General features: G+C 37.2%; 1 protein-coding gene across 16 annotated transcripts in view; it reads right to left on the reverse strand.

Annotated features, from left to right (window-relative positions):
* ST7 (suppression of tumorigenicity 7) overlaps positions 1 to 13,247 on the reverse strand; it is a 257,080-nt gene that overhangs the window by 146,874 nt on the left and 96,959 nt on the right. For 5 of the 16 annotated variants that reach the window (XR_002340200.1, XM_021078408.1, XM_021078411.1 and 2 more), the window contains exon 2: positions 4,603 to 4,687. Coding sequence is in view for 4 of the 6 variants with exons in the window: in XM_021078408.1 (XP_020934067.1) it covers positions 4,603 to 4,687 (85 nt within the window). In the remaining 2 variants the exon portion in view is untranslated. 16 annotated transcript variants of the gene reach the window in all.

A 13,247-nucleotide genomic window follows, 5' to 3' on the forward strand; every position in this document is an offset into this window, starting at 1 on the left:
TACACCCCCACTTTTCCTTGTTGTGATCAGAGCTGGGCCCAGTTCTGTACTGAGGTCTCTTTCTCCCTACTGCAATAGTCCTAAATAAAATCTGTTTTTACCAATTTAACTCTTGACCAGCTCTGTTTTTTGAAGTTTTGTTTGTTTTGTCTTTGACATCTTAGTCATTGTGCCACTCTGGAAAATAGTTTGGCAATTGTTCAAAATGTCAAAGATAGAGTTACCACAAGACCCACCAGTTCCACTCTTAGGCATATATCCATAAGAACTGAAAAGATATGTCCTTGCAAAAACTATAGTCAAATGTCCATAGCAGTATTATTCATAAAGCCAGAAACTAGAAACAACCCAAATCCCCATCAAATGATGAATAGATAATGAAATGTGGTATCGCCATAAAAAAGAATAATATTCAGCAATAGAAAGGAATGGAAGGTCCATTCCTACACTACATGGATGGACCTTGAAAACATTACACAAAATTAAAACAGGTAGTCACAAAAGACGATATTGTATAATTCCATTTACATGAAATTTCCAGAATAAGAAAATCCGTGGAGACATAAAGTAGATTAGTGGTTTTCAGAGGATGGGAGGAGAAGAAATGAGAAGTGACTGTAATGGGTACTGAGTTTCTTTTGGGGGTGATGCAAACATTCTAAAATTAGATAGTGATGATGGTTGCACAATGCTAGATACACCAAACACCACTGATTGCACACTTTAAAAGCAGAGATTTTACTCTATGTGAATTATATTTCAGTAAAGTTGTTTTAAAAAAAAACAAGTCATTGCCACATGGAGTTCCCGTCATGGCTCAAGAGTTCCCGTTGTGGCTCAGCAGAAACAAATCTGACTATCATCCATGAGGATGCAGGTTTGATCTGGGCCTCGCTCAGCAGGTTGAGGATCTGGTGTTACCATGAGCTGTGGTGTAGGTCTCAGATGAGGCTCAGATCTGGCATTGCTGTGGCTGTGGCATAGGCTGGTGACTACAGCTCCAATTTGACCCTCACCCTAGGAACCTCCACATGCCGTGGGGGAGGCCCTAAAAAGACACACACACACACACACACACACACACACACGTCATTGTCACATTTGTTTGTTCAGTAGGTATTTGTTGAGGGCCTACTATATGCAAGGCACTGGGAAAATAACAATACGCTGACATGGTTCCTGCCCTCCCAAAGCTTATAGTCTGTGGAAGAAGTCTGGATTTAAACCATGGTTCACAGTCTACCGCAATCTGGGAAAGTACCTTACCTCCTCATCTATAAACAGGGTGAAAGGCAGTACTCAGTGGCTGACACACTGAAAGAGCTCCCTAAATATTAGATATTATTAAGTGACTATAAGGGCAAATTATAAATACTGGAGAGAGAAAAAAAGTAAGAGGACTTGTTCAAATAGATAAATAAAACAAGAGGGCTTAGGTTGGGAGGTTAGAGAGGGTATCTCTTCAGGAAATGACATTGGGATTGAAACTTGAAGGATCAGCTAGAGGTAGAAAGACAAAGAACTGCAGACAAAGGAAAGCACAAGTACAAAGGTCTTGAGGCACAGGAGAGCTTGAGGCGTTCCAGGAACTTTGTGTGATCAGCAGACACTAAGCAAGCGAAGGAAAGATAAGCAGGAACCAGAATGTGCTGGGTCTTGTAATCCAAAATAAGTATATATTTCCAAAATAAGGTCAATGGAAAATCACTGAAGGCTTTTAAGCAGAAGGATGACATGTTCCAAACTGCATTTAAAAAGATCCCTGGCTGCTATGACAGGGAAGAGCATGCAGTCAGAAGGCTACCACTGTGTTCCAGGGGAGAGAGAACGGTGACTTGGATTACACTGGGGTAGAGATCCGAATGACCTTAGCTGGGCTGAGGCACACAGAAATGAAAACAAGGATTTACAGCAGAATCCCTTCCACTCTGTTCTAAGCACACAGCCTGTACTAGATGGAACACCAAAGGAAAAGTGAACAAGACTTAGAAGCAAGTGTACCACACCAGACTTGAACCCAAAGGCCCTCAAAGCCCTAGTTCAACTGCCAACCAGCTATGCAATCTTGGCAAAAACTTCCTCCTTGAGCCTCAGTCCCTTATCAGTATAATTTGAACAGCATCTCTACCTCACAGGGTTATTCTAAGACTTAACTGATTTATGGGACAGTACCTGCAGAGAATCAGGCAGTGTGCCCTCTAAGTGCTAGTCAATTTAAGAGATAAACCCAAAACAAAAGCAAAACAAAAAAGACTGTGATTAGTTATTTGTTTCTCTTTAAGGTCAAGCTGGTTTTTGTTTTGCTTTGTTTTGTTTCATCAAGTACCCATTAAGCTTCTTCAATATACTGGGGCCTATAGAGAATAAGGCAGAATCCAAGGCACTTACTTGCTCGGAAACCCACACAATTGTTGCAGAAAAGTCTTTTCCCAAAGACAGATCTCTGAGGAGCAAATTTTTTTGTTGTTTTTTTGTTTTTTGTCTTTTTGCCTTTTTAGGGCTGCACCTGGGGTATATGGAGGTTCCTAGGCTAGGGGTCCAATCAGAGCTATAGCTGCAGGCCTATGCCACAGCCACAGCAATTCCAGATCCAAGCTGCGTCTGCGACCTACAGTGCTGCTGACAGCAACACCAGATTCCTAACCCACTGAGCGAGGCCAAGGATCAAACCCGCAACCTCACGGTTCCTAGTTGGATTCATTTCCACTGCGCCACAATGGGAACTACCACAAATGTTATTTAAAGAAAGCTCTTCCCTAAAAAAGCCCAGGCCAGGGACTGCACAGACATGGAGAAAGCAGTAAACATTTTGCTATACAACAGGCTTATAAAGCAACCAATATAAGGGTTGATGTTAAGAGATATTTAGCAAAGTTCATGACAAAATTATCCTGTTTTATGTTTAAATTTCTGCTGAAAAGGTTATACCTGAAATTTTACTTGAAAATCACAATACTTTGGTCTTGCTACCGGTGAGGATACCCCTGTACACATTAGAGTCTGCACCTTTTCTGAAGTATATACTGTAGTAAGGGTACACCTGGGATTTTTCTCAAGTTAATTAACTGGTTATTAAAAAAAAAAAGAAAGAGAAAAAAAGTGAATTCTTCCGAGACTCTTCTGGAAGCCCCTGATAGAAGCACGTAGGGAAATAGTTTTTTAATTACCTTGATAGTTCATTAATGTTTTTGCTGACTTATAATAATTATATCACATTCATTCTTAAAATTCTTCTAAGAAAGCATTAACTAAAGGAAAAGCAAAGGGCTTTGTGTTTATTTACCAGTATGTTAAACCAGAAAAAGAAAAAGAAAAAAAAACCCTTTCTCATGTATGTTGTCCCATAAATTTTTACCTTCAAAGGAAAAATATTTGTTTTATGGTATAATAAAATACCTTATTAAAAAGTCAAAGGTAGCAAAACAAAAAACATCTTGAAATAAATGTCATACTATGTTACAGCTATATTAATTACTGAATAAATAGTAGGAAATCTAATTATTTCTCTGAATAGAGATTTAATGTTCTAAAAATTATTGTACTTCAAGTCCTCTACACAGACACTGATAAATATTAGATTAACATAAATAATGCCTGTTGGAAATCGCTATAAATGGCACACATTGGCATAAAATCCTGTCCCCCAGGTGAAGAGGACACTGGGGGATAACAGTACCACAGATATTTTCTGAGTTTCTGTGTGTTTTTAGAATCCAGCTTCCTTCAAAGAAGCAAATAAACTATGCTTCTGTGAAAAAAAGAGGAAAGCAAGAAAGCAGTAGATGTAAGTATTTTATACAAATGCAAACTTAAAAAGTTTTTCTCTCAACTGAAGGATGCACATGAATGGAAATAAAAGCTTTATCATTCTGAAAATCTTTTATCTTGCCCTGGCTTTACACACACACACACACACACACACACACACACACACACACGCACATACGCGCGCACACACACACAAAAGATGAGTTGGAATTTATTTTTCATCATTTACATAAAATTATCAGTCATATTATAAAAAGAACCTAACCACTCAGATTTTCTTTCTAATTTAATTCTGCCTAGACTTTCAAAAGAGAACTGAGTGAAATTAAAAAACAAAAACAAACAAACTAAACAAGCAAACACTTAAGGTCCTATTTCCAGTTATTTTTAATTCTAATTGAGATATGTTTCCATGTACAGGATAAAACCCCTATCACATTATGCTAAAAAAAAATCAGTACTTTAAAATATCATTGGATATAAATTAAGGAGAAAGTCTGGGCAAAAGTCAAAACCGAGGGATTTCTTAACTTTGATTTTTCTTCCTCTTGAAAGATGAAAAAACCAAAAATTTCCATCATTTTGTGCTCCACTCTGACCATCTAAGTGGGGGATTAAGACACCAATAATTCTAACTGAAGTGACAGAACTAACCCATTATTTTGGCACAGAATGGATACACTAGTTTGGTCACAGGATTTGCTGGCCAAGCTCAGGATGTACCATTTCTTCCTTTGTCTCTTGTCTCAAAGTCTACCCAATGTTCAATATACAGAGTACGTAAACTTTCACATTTTGCATACAAAGAATATAAATTTGATTTAATTTACTTACGATAAATTTGTAGGATAACATCTTTTGATGAGATTTCACAGATTTTTTTTTTGTATCCTAGAAAATTTAGCACATATAAAACATGCTAGAAAAGGAAAGAAAATAATTAAACACACGAAGTTAGCTGCTATTGCTGCTCAGCATTCTAACAAAAGGCTAACTCTTCAAAATAAATTCCATAGATTACTATGGAATTGTGATAGAATTTCATATCACAATGAGCAAAAGATTAAAAAACTACCACCTTTAATTAACTAATACTGATTCTGATCTCCATGGCAGCACATGTGCAACTCAATCAGCTCTCTGCCTGCAGATTAAAAAAGTGTAAGATAGTGTCCCTGCCGGCAAGATTACTTACTATTTGGAATATGGACTGAACTGTGTCCCCTGTGAAGCCCTAACCCCAAAGTATTTGGATGTTGGGCCTTTGGGGAGGTGATTAGGTTTAGATGAGGTAAAAAGGGTGCAGTCTTCATGATGAAATTGGTACTCTAATAAGAAGAGACATCAGCTTTCTCGTGTGTGTGTGTGTGTGTGTGTGTGCGTGCGCACGTGCGTGCGCGCACCATGCGAAGATATAGCAAGAAAGCGGTTGTCTCCAAGCCAGGGAGTGTGCTCTCACCAGAGAATGAATCACCAGCACTTTGATCTTGGAATTCCTAGCCTCTAAATTCTGAGAAATAAATTTCTGTTATTTAAGCCACTCAGTCTATGGTATTTTGTTATGGCAGCCCAAGATGACTAATACTCTGTGAACTCAGTGACAAATAAGGATCCTTTAGAATAGAGGGCAAACTACAAACATAATCTGCAAACAGGCCTGGATTCCTAAGCATTGTCCTATATATTGATTTTCCAAGTAACAACTAGTATAACAATTATTTTCTTTTTCTGTCATAACAATGGCTACACATTTTATTTCAATGTCAGTGTCACTCTCAAGTACCCACTCATAAGTAATCTTCCATCTTTGCTATGCCTCTGGAGCCAGACCTGCCACTTGCAATACTACTTCGACTTATGTTCTTGCTCTTTGATGTACAGAAGCAAAATTCAAACTCTCTGACTAATAATTTCTGGAAAGTAGAGCATTTACAATCATTCTTTTCTTATCATTAAATCTGAGATTCAGATCATTTATATAAATTGTCCTTTAGGTATATAATTATTTTAGATAATAAATTATTTGCATCTAATAACCTCTAAAAAGCATCATACCTTGCTTCTACTACCCCTTCCCTCTTCAACCTCACCACATTCACATAAAAGTTTTAGAAATTAAGTTCAAATAAATTTCAGCAAGATGGCCAGCAAAAAGGCTGGGCTAATGGCCTTGAATCTTGAGAAACCTGCCCTCCCTGCCTCTCCTGTTAATTAAAGAATCTTTAGAGCCAAATTGCATGACTGGGAAAGTAAGAAAAAAGCCAAATGGTGGATCCATCTCTTCCCTACCAACCACTGACTTCAGAGAGCTGAAACTCCACGTCCACAAGTTTCTATTCCATGACTTATAATTGACTTCACAAGAGAGGAATTAGATTTCTTTTCCTATTTATTTATAGGAAAGGCAATATTACATTAAACATTATTCCAACAATTTTAAAATATCTTGTAAACTATCATTTTGTTAGAATTACTTTCATTATTGTCTATTAGCTTTCACACACACTTATTTTTTGTTGAAATCATAGGTTCTATCCCATTTAACATTATATTTAAATGTATATTAAATGTTTAGTCTTCACACTTTTCATCGCAGTTAATTGATGAGCTTCTGTTGTAATGATGTAGCATCGCTAATATACCAATTCCATTTTGATGAACATTGAGGTTATTTCAAATCATTTGCTATTTCGGGAACCAGAAGGGTCTGATCATGGTGTGAATACACATTTCCTTGGGATAGATTTCTAAGGATGAGATTACTAGCCCAAAGAGGTTTATCAATTTTTCTACTACTTTTCCTGTAGTTTGTCTTTTTTCCCCCCAAGAGGAAATGTGTCAATTTCTTCACCAGCCCAATGAACAAGTTCCTAATTTCTTTTGAAAATAAAAACATGCAAATTTTTTTTTTTTTTTGCTTTTTAGGGCTGCACTCAGGGCATATGGAAATTCCCAGGCAATGGGTCAAATTGGAGCTACAGTTGTTGGCCTACGCCATAGCCACAGCAACATGGGATCTGAGCCACGTCCATGACCTACATCACAGCTCATGGCAATGCAGGATCCCTGACACACTGAGCGAGGCCAGAGATCAAACCTGCATCCTCATGGATTCTAGTTGGATTCATTTCTGCTGCACCAAAATGGAAATTCCCCAAAACGTACAAATTTTGCAGCAAATTTGCTAACGAGATGTTCTCTTTAGTAATGAGAAGAGGAATTACCTCAATAATTACAAAATGATATCTATATGCTATAAATTTAAACAAGACCTTTGATAGTGCATTATGATAAACTTTTTTTTCATGTTCACTTTACTAATTATATTTCCCTTTGTGTGAATTATCTGTTTCGTCCATTCACCTATAGAAGTCTCAATGTTTGAGAGATAAAAGCAAACAAGCACTTTATACTAACAGCCCTCCATATCCTCAGGTTTCCCATCTGTGGATTCAACCAACCACAATTGAACATATTTAAAAGAAAATTTCCAGAAAGTTCCAAAAAAGCAAAATTTGAATTTGCTGAGTGCTGGCAACAACTTACATAGTATTTACATTGGATTTACAACACTCTATTAAGTATTATAAGTAGTCTAGAAATGATTTAAAGTATACAGGAAAATGTGCATAGGTTAAATGCAAATATAATGCTATTTTATATAAAGTACTTAAGCATCTACAGATGTTAGTATCTGCAAGGGTCCTAGAACCAATCCCCTGTAGATAGCAAGGGATGGCTGTACTTCACAGATATTCTTTATCAGTCACACTGGTGCAGATAGATCTATTTGCCCACTCTATTACTGTTCCATTAACAGCTGTTACTGCATACGCATTTTAAATATTTTTCAAATCTATCTTTTTCTTTGTTTTTCTATTTATTATTTAAACGCAAAGAAGATATCCTCTCACAGTTCTATTATATACTCTATTTTCGTTTAGCCTTCCTATGACATGATTTTTTTTCCTTTAATTTCATTAATTCATTAAGATCACTAATTTATTTCAATTTTATGTTGGTATATTGTAAAAGATGTTGATGTAAATATTTTTTTAAAAACTGCTACTCAGCTCCCAACAGCACTATAATCCTTCCTTTTAGGGAGAAAACATATTTTATTTTTTTACATATTGCTGAATCTACTTCTAGACAAGTATCATCCCACAGATCTGTGTTTATACTTTTTCATCATTGTTACTCATTGCTCTTCTATTTGGAAAGTTCCTTGGAAGGCTCCCAAGTTCATTTTTCCTTTGGATTATTCTTTTAAGTTCCCTCCCAGAAACCCAGAGTGATTTTGACTGAAATAGTAATATATGCATAAATTACCTTGGAAAGGTCAGTGACCAGATTTAGAAATTAAAATGCTGCACACACAGAGAACGCTTTGGCTTTCTAATTACTTGTTCCTCATTTCTCTCAAAGTGAAGAAGCTTCATGCCTATTTCTTGAGATGGTTGTTGTATATAACAAGGTCTCCGTAATTCAATTATTATGCCCCAACCTTTACTTAGCTCAAAACGTACTTGAAGGTCCACCATCTGTTCTAGCTACAAAACACCGGAAAGAGACAAGGTTTTCCACTTAGCTGGAATCATGAAAGAGGCAGAGGAAAATTAGTTCAGCACTGTAATTAGAAACCTTTCCCTTATACATGGTGTTGCAATCATGAATTACCTGATACTCTGCTTGCCTTGTTTGCATTTCCTGCTTCAACTGACTCCATACCTTTCAGACTCACTTTGACCTGAGTCCTCATGCACAGGCTCTTCTTCACTGGCCAGCCAATGTCTAGCCCCACCCACAGCCTTTGCCTAGTGGAGCATTCCTCTCCTATCCAGGCTGCTTTGAACATCCTCAGTCCTTTCTTCCAAAGGATGTACCACATATGTATCAACTAGTTACAATGATCAAACGGATTTGAAATTTCAAAATTAAATTTTAACATTTAAGTAAACAAATCCTGTAAACTGGCGGGGGCCTAAGACCCAAGGGCAGAAATAAATTAAAATACAACTAATAAGTTAGTATATAAGAATTTGAGCTAGTAACAAGAGTACTTCTGTACTTCACAATACTTTTGACCAGAGGCACTACTTTCATGAAGTGAAAGACCTGAAGAATTCCATTATTTTCAATTCCAGAATAGATCTAGAGCTACATGTTTCAAATTAGCAGGAATTTCACACATATACGTATATGTGCCAGAAATACTATACACCTATGCACATACATACAACTTTGCCATAATCTGTGTTCATTCTAGTATATGTTAGATAAACAAATATATACATATTTTTTGTCTTTTTAGGGCTACATCTGTGGCACATGGAGTTTCCCAGGCTAGGGGTTGAATTGGAGCTGTAGCCGCCAGCCTAAGTCACAGTCACTTCAACATGGGATCTGAGCCACGTATGTAACCTACACTATAGCTCTCAGCAACGCCGGATCCTTTAACCCACTGAGCGAGGTCAGGGATCGAACCCGTGTCCTCGTGGATGCTAGTCGGATTCATTAAATGCTGAGCCACGACGGGAACTCCAATAAAGAAATATTTTTCAACTTGAACAGTCCTCTTTTCCCTTTAAAAAATAATTTCTATTCAAGAGCAGAAATTATATTTGCTCTTTCTTTGATACCATCACACAGTATTTTTATAAACATAGTTAATAATTATAAAAGCTGAATTAAAAATTTACTAGATTGTAATTTCTCATAAAATGAGACAGCTATGAAAATATGATTTCTAATTCTACCTCATTTCTCTTAAACAGTACTTGGTTTCCTCTTCAGAATTATGGTACACAATTCACCACACTGAACCAAGAAATCAAAGCAAATTTAGACTTTGAGTAAAGAAACACAATGTTCCTTCATGAAAAAGAGGTCTCCACAAACAACCAGAAGAAAAGTTGTATAACAATGGGTATTAAATAGAACACATTTTAAGTTTTCCACATTAACATTTTTATGCAAATTTATCATTAATTTCTGATAACAGATAAAGTTAAGAAAGTTTGTTTTACTTGGAAATAAAAACAAAACTTCATCATGCAAACTTTATGGGAAATAACTGCTGTTCTGCAAAAAGAAAATGTGTTATTGGTTTCCCTGTCTTATTTAAATAGATAACCTGACTAGCTGGAGAATAATCTATTCTCAAAACACAAAAGCAGATGTGTTTCCAATCACTCACACAAATTAGGCAATATTCTTGCTACTCTTGACACTCACAGATACAATTTATAAAGAATTTAAAAATAAAAACTCATGAGAAATGAGTGTGCTTTCTAATGACAGCTTACATAAATCCCGGAATCTGTGGCCCACACACAAGAAACAGCTGTTATCCTAAGTCAGAGGAGTCAGAGGCACTGTCTCAAACCAACTGGAGTTCTGCAAAACATCCCACTTTGATAGGATTACTGTAGCTGCCAGACTCTACAGATGGTAAAAGGACCTGAAAAAGAATCTCAAGGGATCTTGATTTTTAACAGCACAAATACTTGGTCCCAACAAGTGACAGGCCACATCCACATCCAAAGTGACAAAGTTCAGGTCTCTTGATTCTTTCTACTATACCACTTTTTTCAAAGGCATCCTATTAAAAGGAAAAATAAGTCCCAATAAGGAAGTTCCTTATACTATATTCAAACTGATGATTTAGTAGGATCTGAAATAACACGATAACTAGTTGCTGTCAGAGGTCTTTGTTGGGCTATTACTTGCTATGTTTAGGCATTTGACAACAAATAATCAAGTCCAGACATGTTAGTACATAACTCAATCAATCTCCAATTAGGAAGAGCCCTGATGCAAAGCATGTATACAGTATTTTACAACTCCCTAAGGCTCAGTTCGTACTTTAAAAAAATTCACATCAAATCGACACTATGAGAATAACATCAGTTATAGCCAAAATATCATGTTGAGAATTGTATGAAAAACAAAGTAGAAGAAACAGTGCTTGGCCTAACAAATTGATTGATTGATTGATTGATTGATTGGTCTTTTTAGGGCCACACCCGTGGCATATGGAGGTTCCCAGGCTAGGCGTCTGATCAGAGTTGTTGCTGCTGGCCTCTACCACAGCCACAGCAATGCCAGATCGGAGCCGCCTCTGCGACGTACACCACAGCACTCACGGCAACGCTGGATCCTTAACCCACTGAGCGAGGCCAGGGATCGAACCCACAACCTCATGGTTCCCAGTCGGATTCTTTTCCACTGTGCCAAGACGGGAACTCCTATTTTTTTTTCTTTGAAAATTTAAAATTCTAGTTTTAGTTTTGTCCTGTCCAGTTTTCATTCACAGGTATGGCAAGAGAAAGGCACTTTTAGACATATTAAGAATGAATGGATTTGGAAATACACCAAATCATTATGTTGTGTACCTAAAATTAGTACAAGTTATATGTCAATTATACCTCATTTTAAAAAATAGTGAATACATAAGTCAAACATGATAAATAGTAAAATACAGCTCCAAGCATGTTTATGAAAAGCTTTAAATTGGCCACAATTCAAAGTCATTTTAAAAGGTTTGCCTTTCAAATCATTAGAAAAAATAAAACATAATCAATGAAAACTTAATCTACAACTTTAGATCATCCACAAGTCGATGATAAGCAGCATCTATTTTCTTCATCCCAAGAATTGATATGGTATCGAAATGGACAGGAACAAAGTTAGAACCCCACAGGACACCACCAGCATCCTCCCCCACAGTGACTCTGATGTAAAAGCATCCCTTGTGTGTATTAAGCTCCTTCCAATTTACACTTCCTTTTATTTTATCTCTTTTAATATCACATAACTCACAACTCTGAGCAAGAAATACACTCTTCAGCAGTGCACTGAAATTCTTTTTTGACCTGACACAAATCAATATTCCCATCTCATGTGGATCATTAAGCTGGAAAAAATGTCCTACTGACAATTTGAACAGAAAGAAGGAAGAGTACCAGAAAGGTATCTGCAATTTACTAAAATATGAACATCAACAGCATCTGATATTTTATCAGATAAATTCCCACTACTCCACAGAGCAAAGTGGGACTTAGGTATGTTAGGTACAGCATAGCGGTTGGTGGTTGGTGCATGTCATAACGATCTGAGTGCAAATTCCAGATCCACATGGCTAAAAAGAGGTGTTAACTCAGGACCTGTGAATACGCATCTCTAGGGTTCCTTGTTCTACATCATCACTAAATATAAGACCTAATGTTCCTAATTCATCTGCTTTTCCTTTTAACTGCCCATATTTCTTCATCTCTGCAAAGGAATATAAGATGGATGTACTGCTAAAATCTAAATTTATTTCTCTGCTGCACTTCCTGATGTGTCCAGTAAATTTCACAAAGATTGCATGCATTAGAAATGCTGGTTGTTTTTTAAAAATAATTAATGTGTTGGGAAAATGTTCACAAAGGACATATCAGGTGAAACCATGTTGTTCCTTACAAATATATAAAAATATATTTGCCAAATTACCAAATAAACTAAACAGGAAAGCACAACATGTTACCCTGCCCTCCAGCACAGCACAGTTATAGCACAGACCAAGCGTGATAAAGAAATGACCAAAGGCATAGTTTGCTTATATTCTAGTTCAAGGTGTCTTTTTAAGAAGAGGAAGGAAATGAAAACAGAATAAATGTCACCCTCTAGGAAGACTTCAAGTCCGGCTCTTCTCACCACCACTTTTAACATGGGGCATGTACACATGTTACAGATGACATGTGTCACAGGCACAGCAAGGAAGAGTAGTTCCTGATCCCCAAAGGACTATGATAGACTTGCATTATGGCACCTGAGGATCTAGCCTGACAATTCCAACAATAGAAAAGGCCAGCAGAGACACACAGCATTACCAAGCAATGCCTCTGTTTCACTGTGTTCTTTTATCTCATTTTATAGTCTTAACAGATGCAGCTCACACCTAAATGAGTATGTGCACAGGTTTTAAAACACAATATATAAAGAGTAATCTATACTAGCTATTCTAACCAAGGTCAGAACTATCTAGAACACTGATATATCACTCTCCCAAGCCATAGTAACAATCTATCCTCCATCAGTGTAGTTGCCTCCCATCAAGCATGAACTATGAGGGTGGCTGCATCTGTCTTGCCATTGTTCCCCAATATCTAGTCCAGGTCCTGGAACTTGATGGGGCTCAAAAACAGTTGTTGAGTATATGGATGGCTAGAAGGAGGTGACTTGCTAAGACTTGAGGGACTGCCATACAGGAAGGCTGGGTGAGGATGAAGCCGTGCAAATCTGGCAGCCCAAAACTGTGGTAAGAGAGCTGTGCCTCTAGCTCCCTCGTTCTAGCTGGTGCTGCAGGTGATAGTCCTAAGTGCCAGCTACAAATGGACCCAGGTGAAGACTGCAGAGAGTAGCGATGCTAAGGAGCCTGACAAAGGGGGTCCGTATTTATCTCTGGTACCTCCAGGACACAGAAAAGCACTGCA

The sequence above is a fragment of the Sus scrofa genome, chromosome 18 (assembly GCF_000003025.6).
Source record: "Sus scrofa isolate TJ Tabasco breed Duroc chromosome 18, Sscrofa11.1, whole genome shotgun sequence".
Classification (NCBI taxonomy): domain Eukaryota; kingdom Metazoa; phylum Chordata; class Mammalia; order Artiodactyla; family Suidae; genus Sus; species Sus scrofa.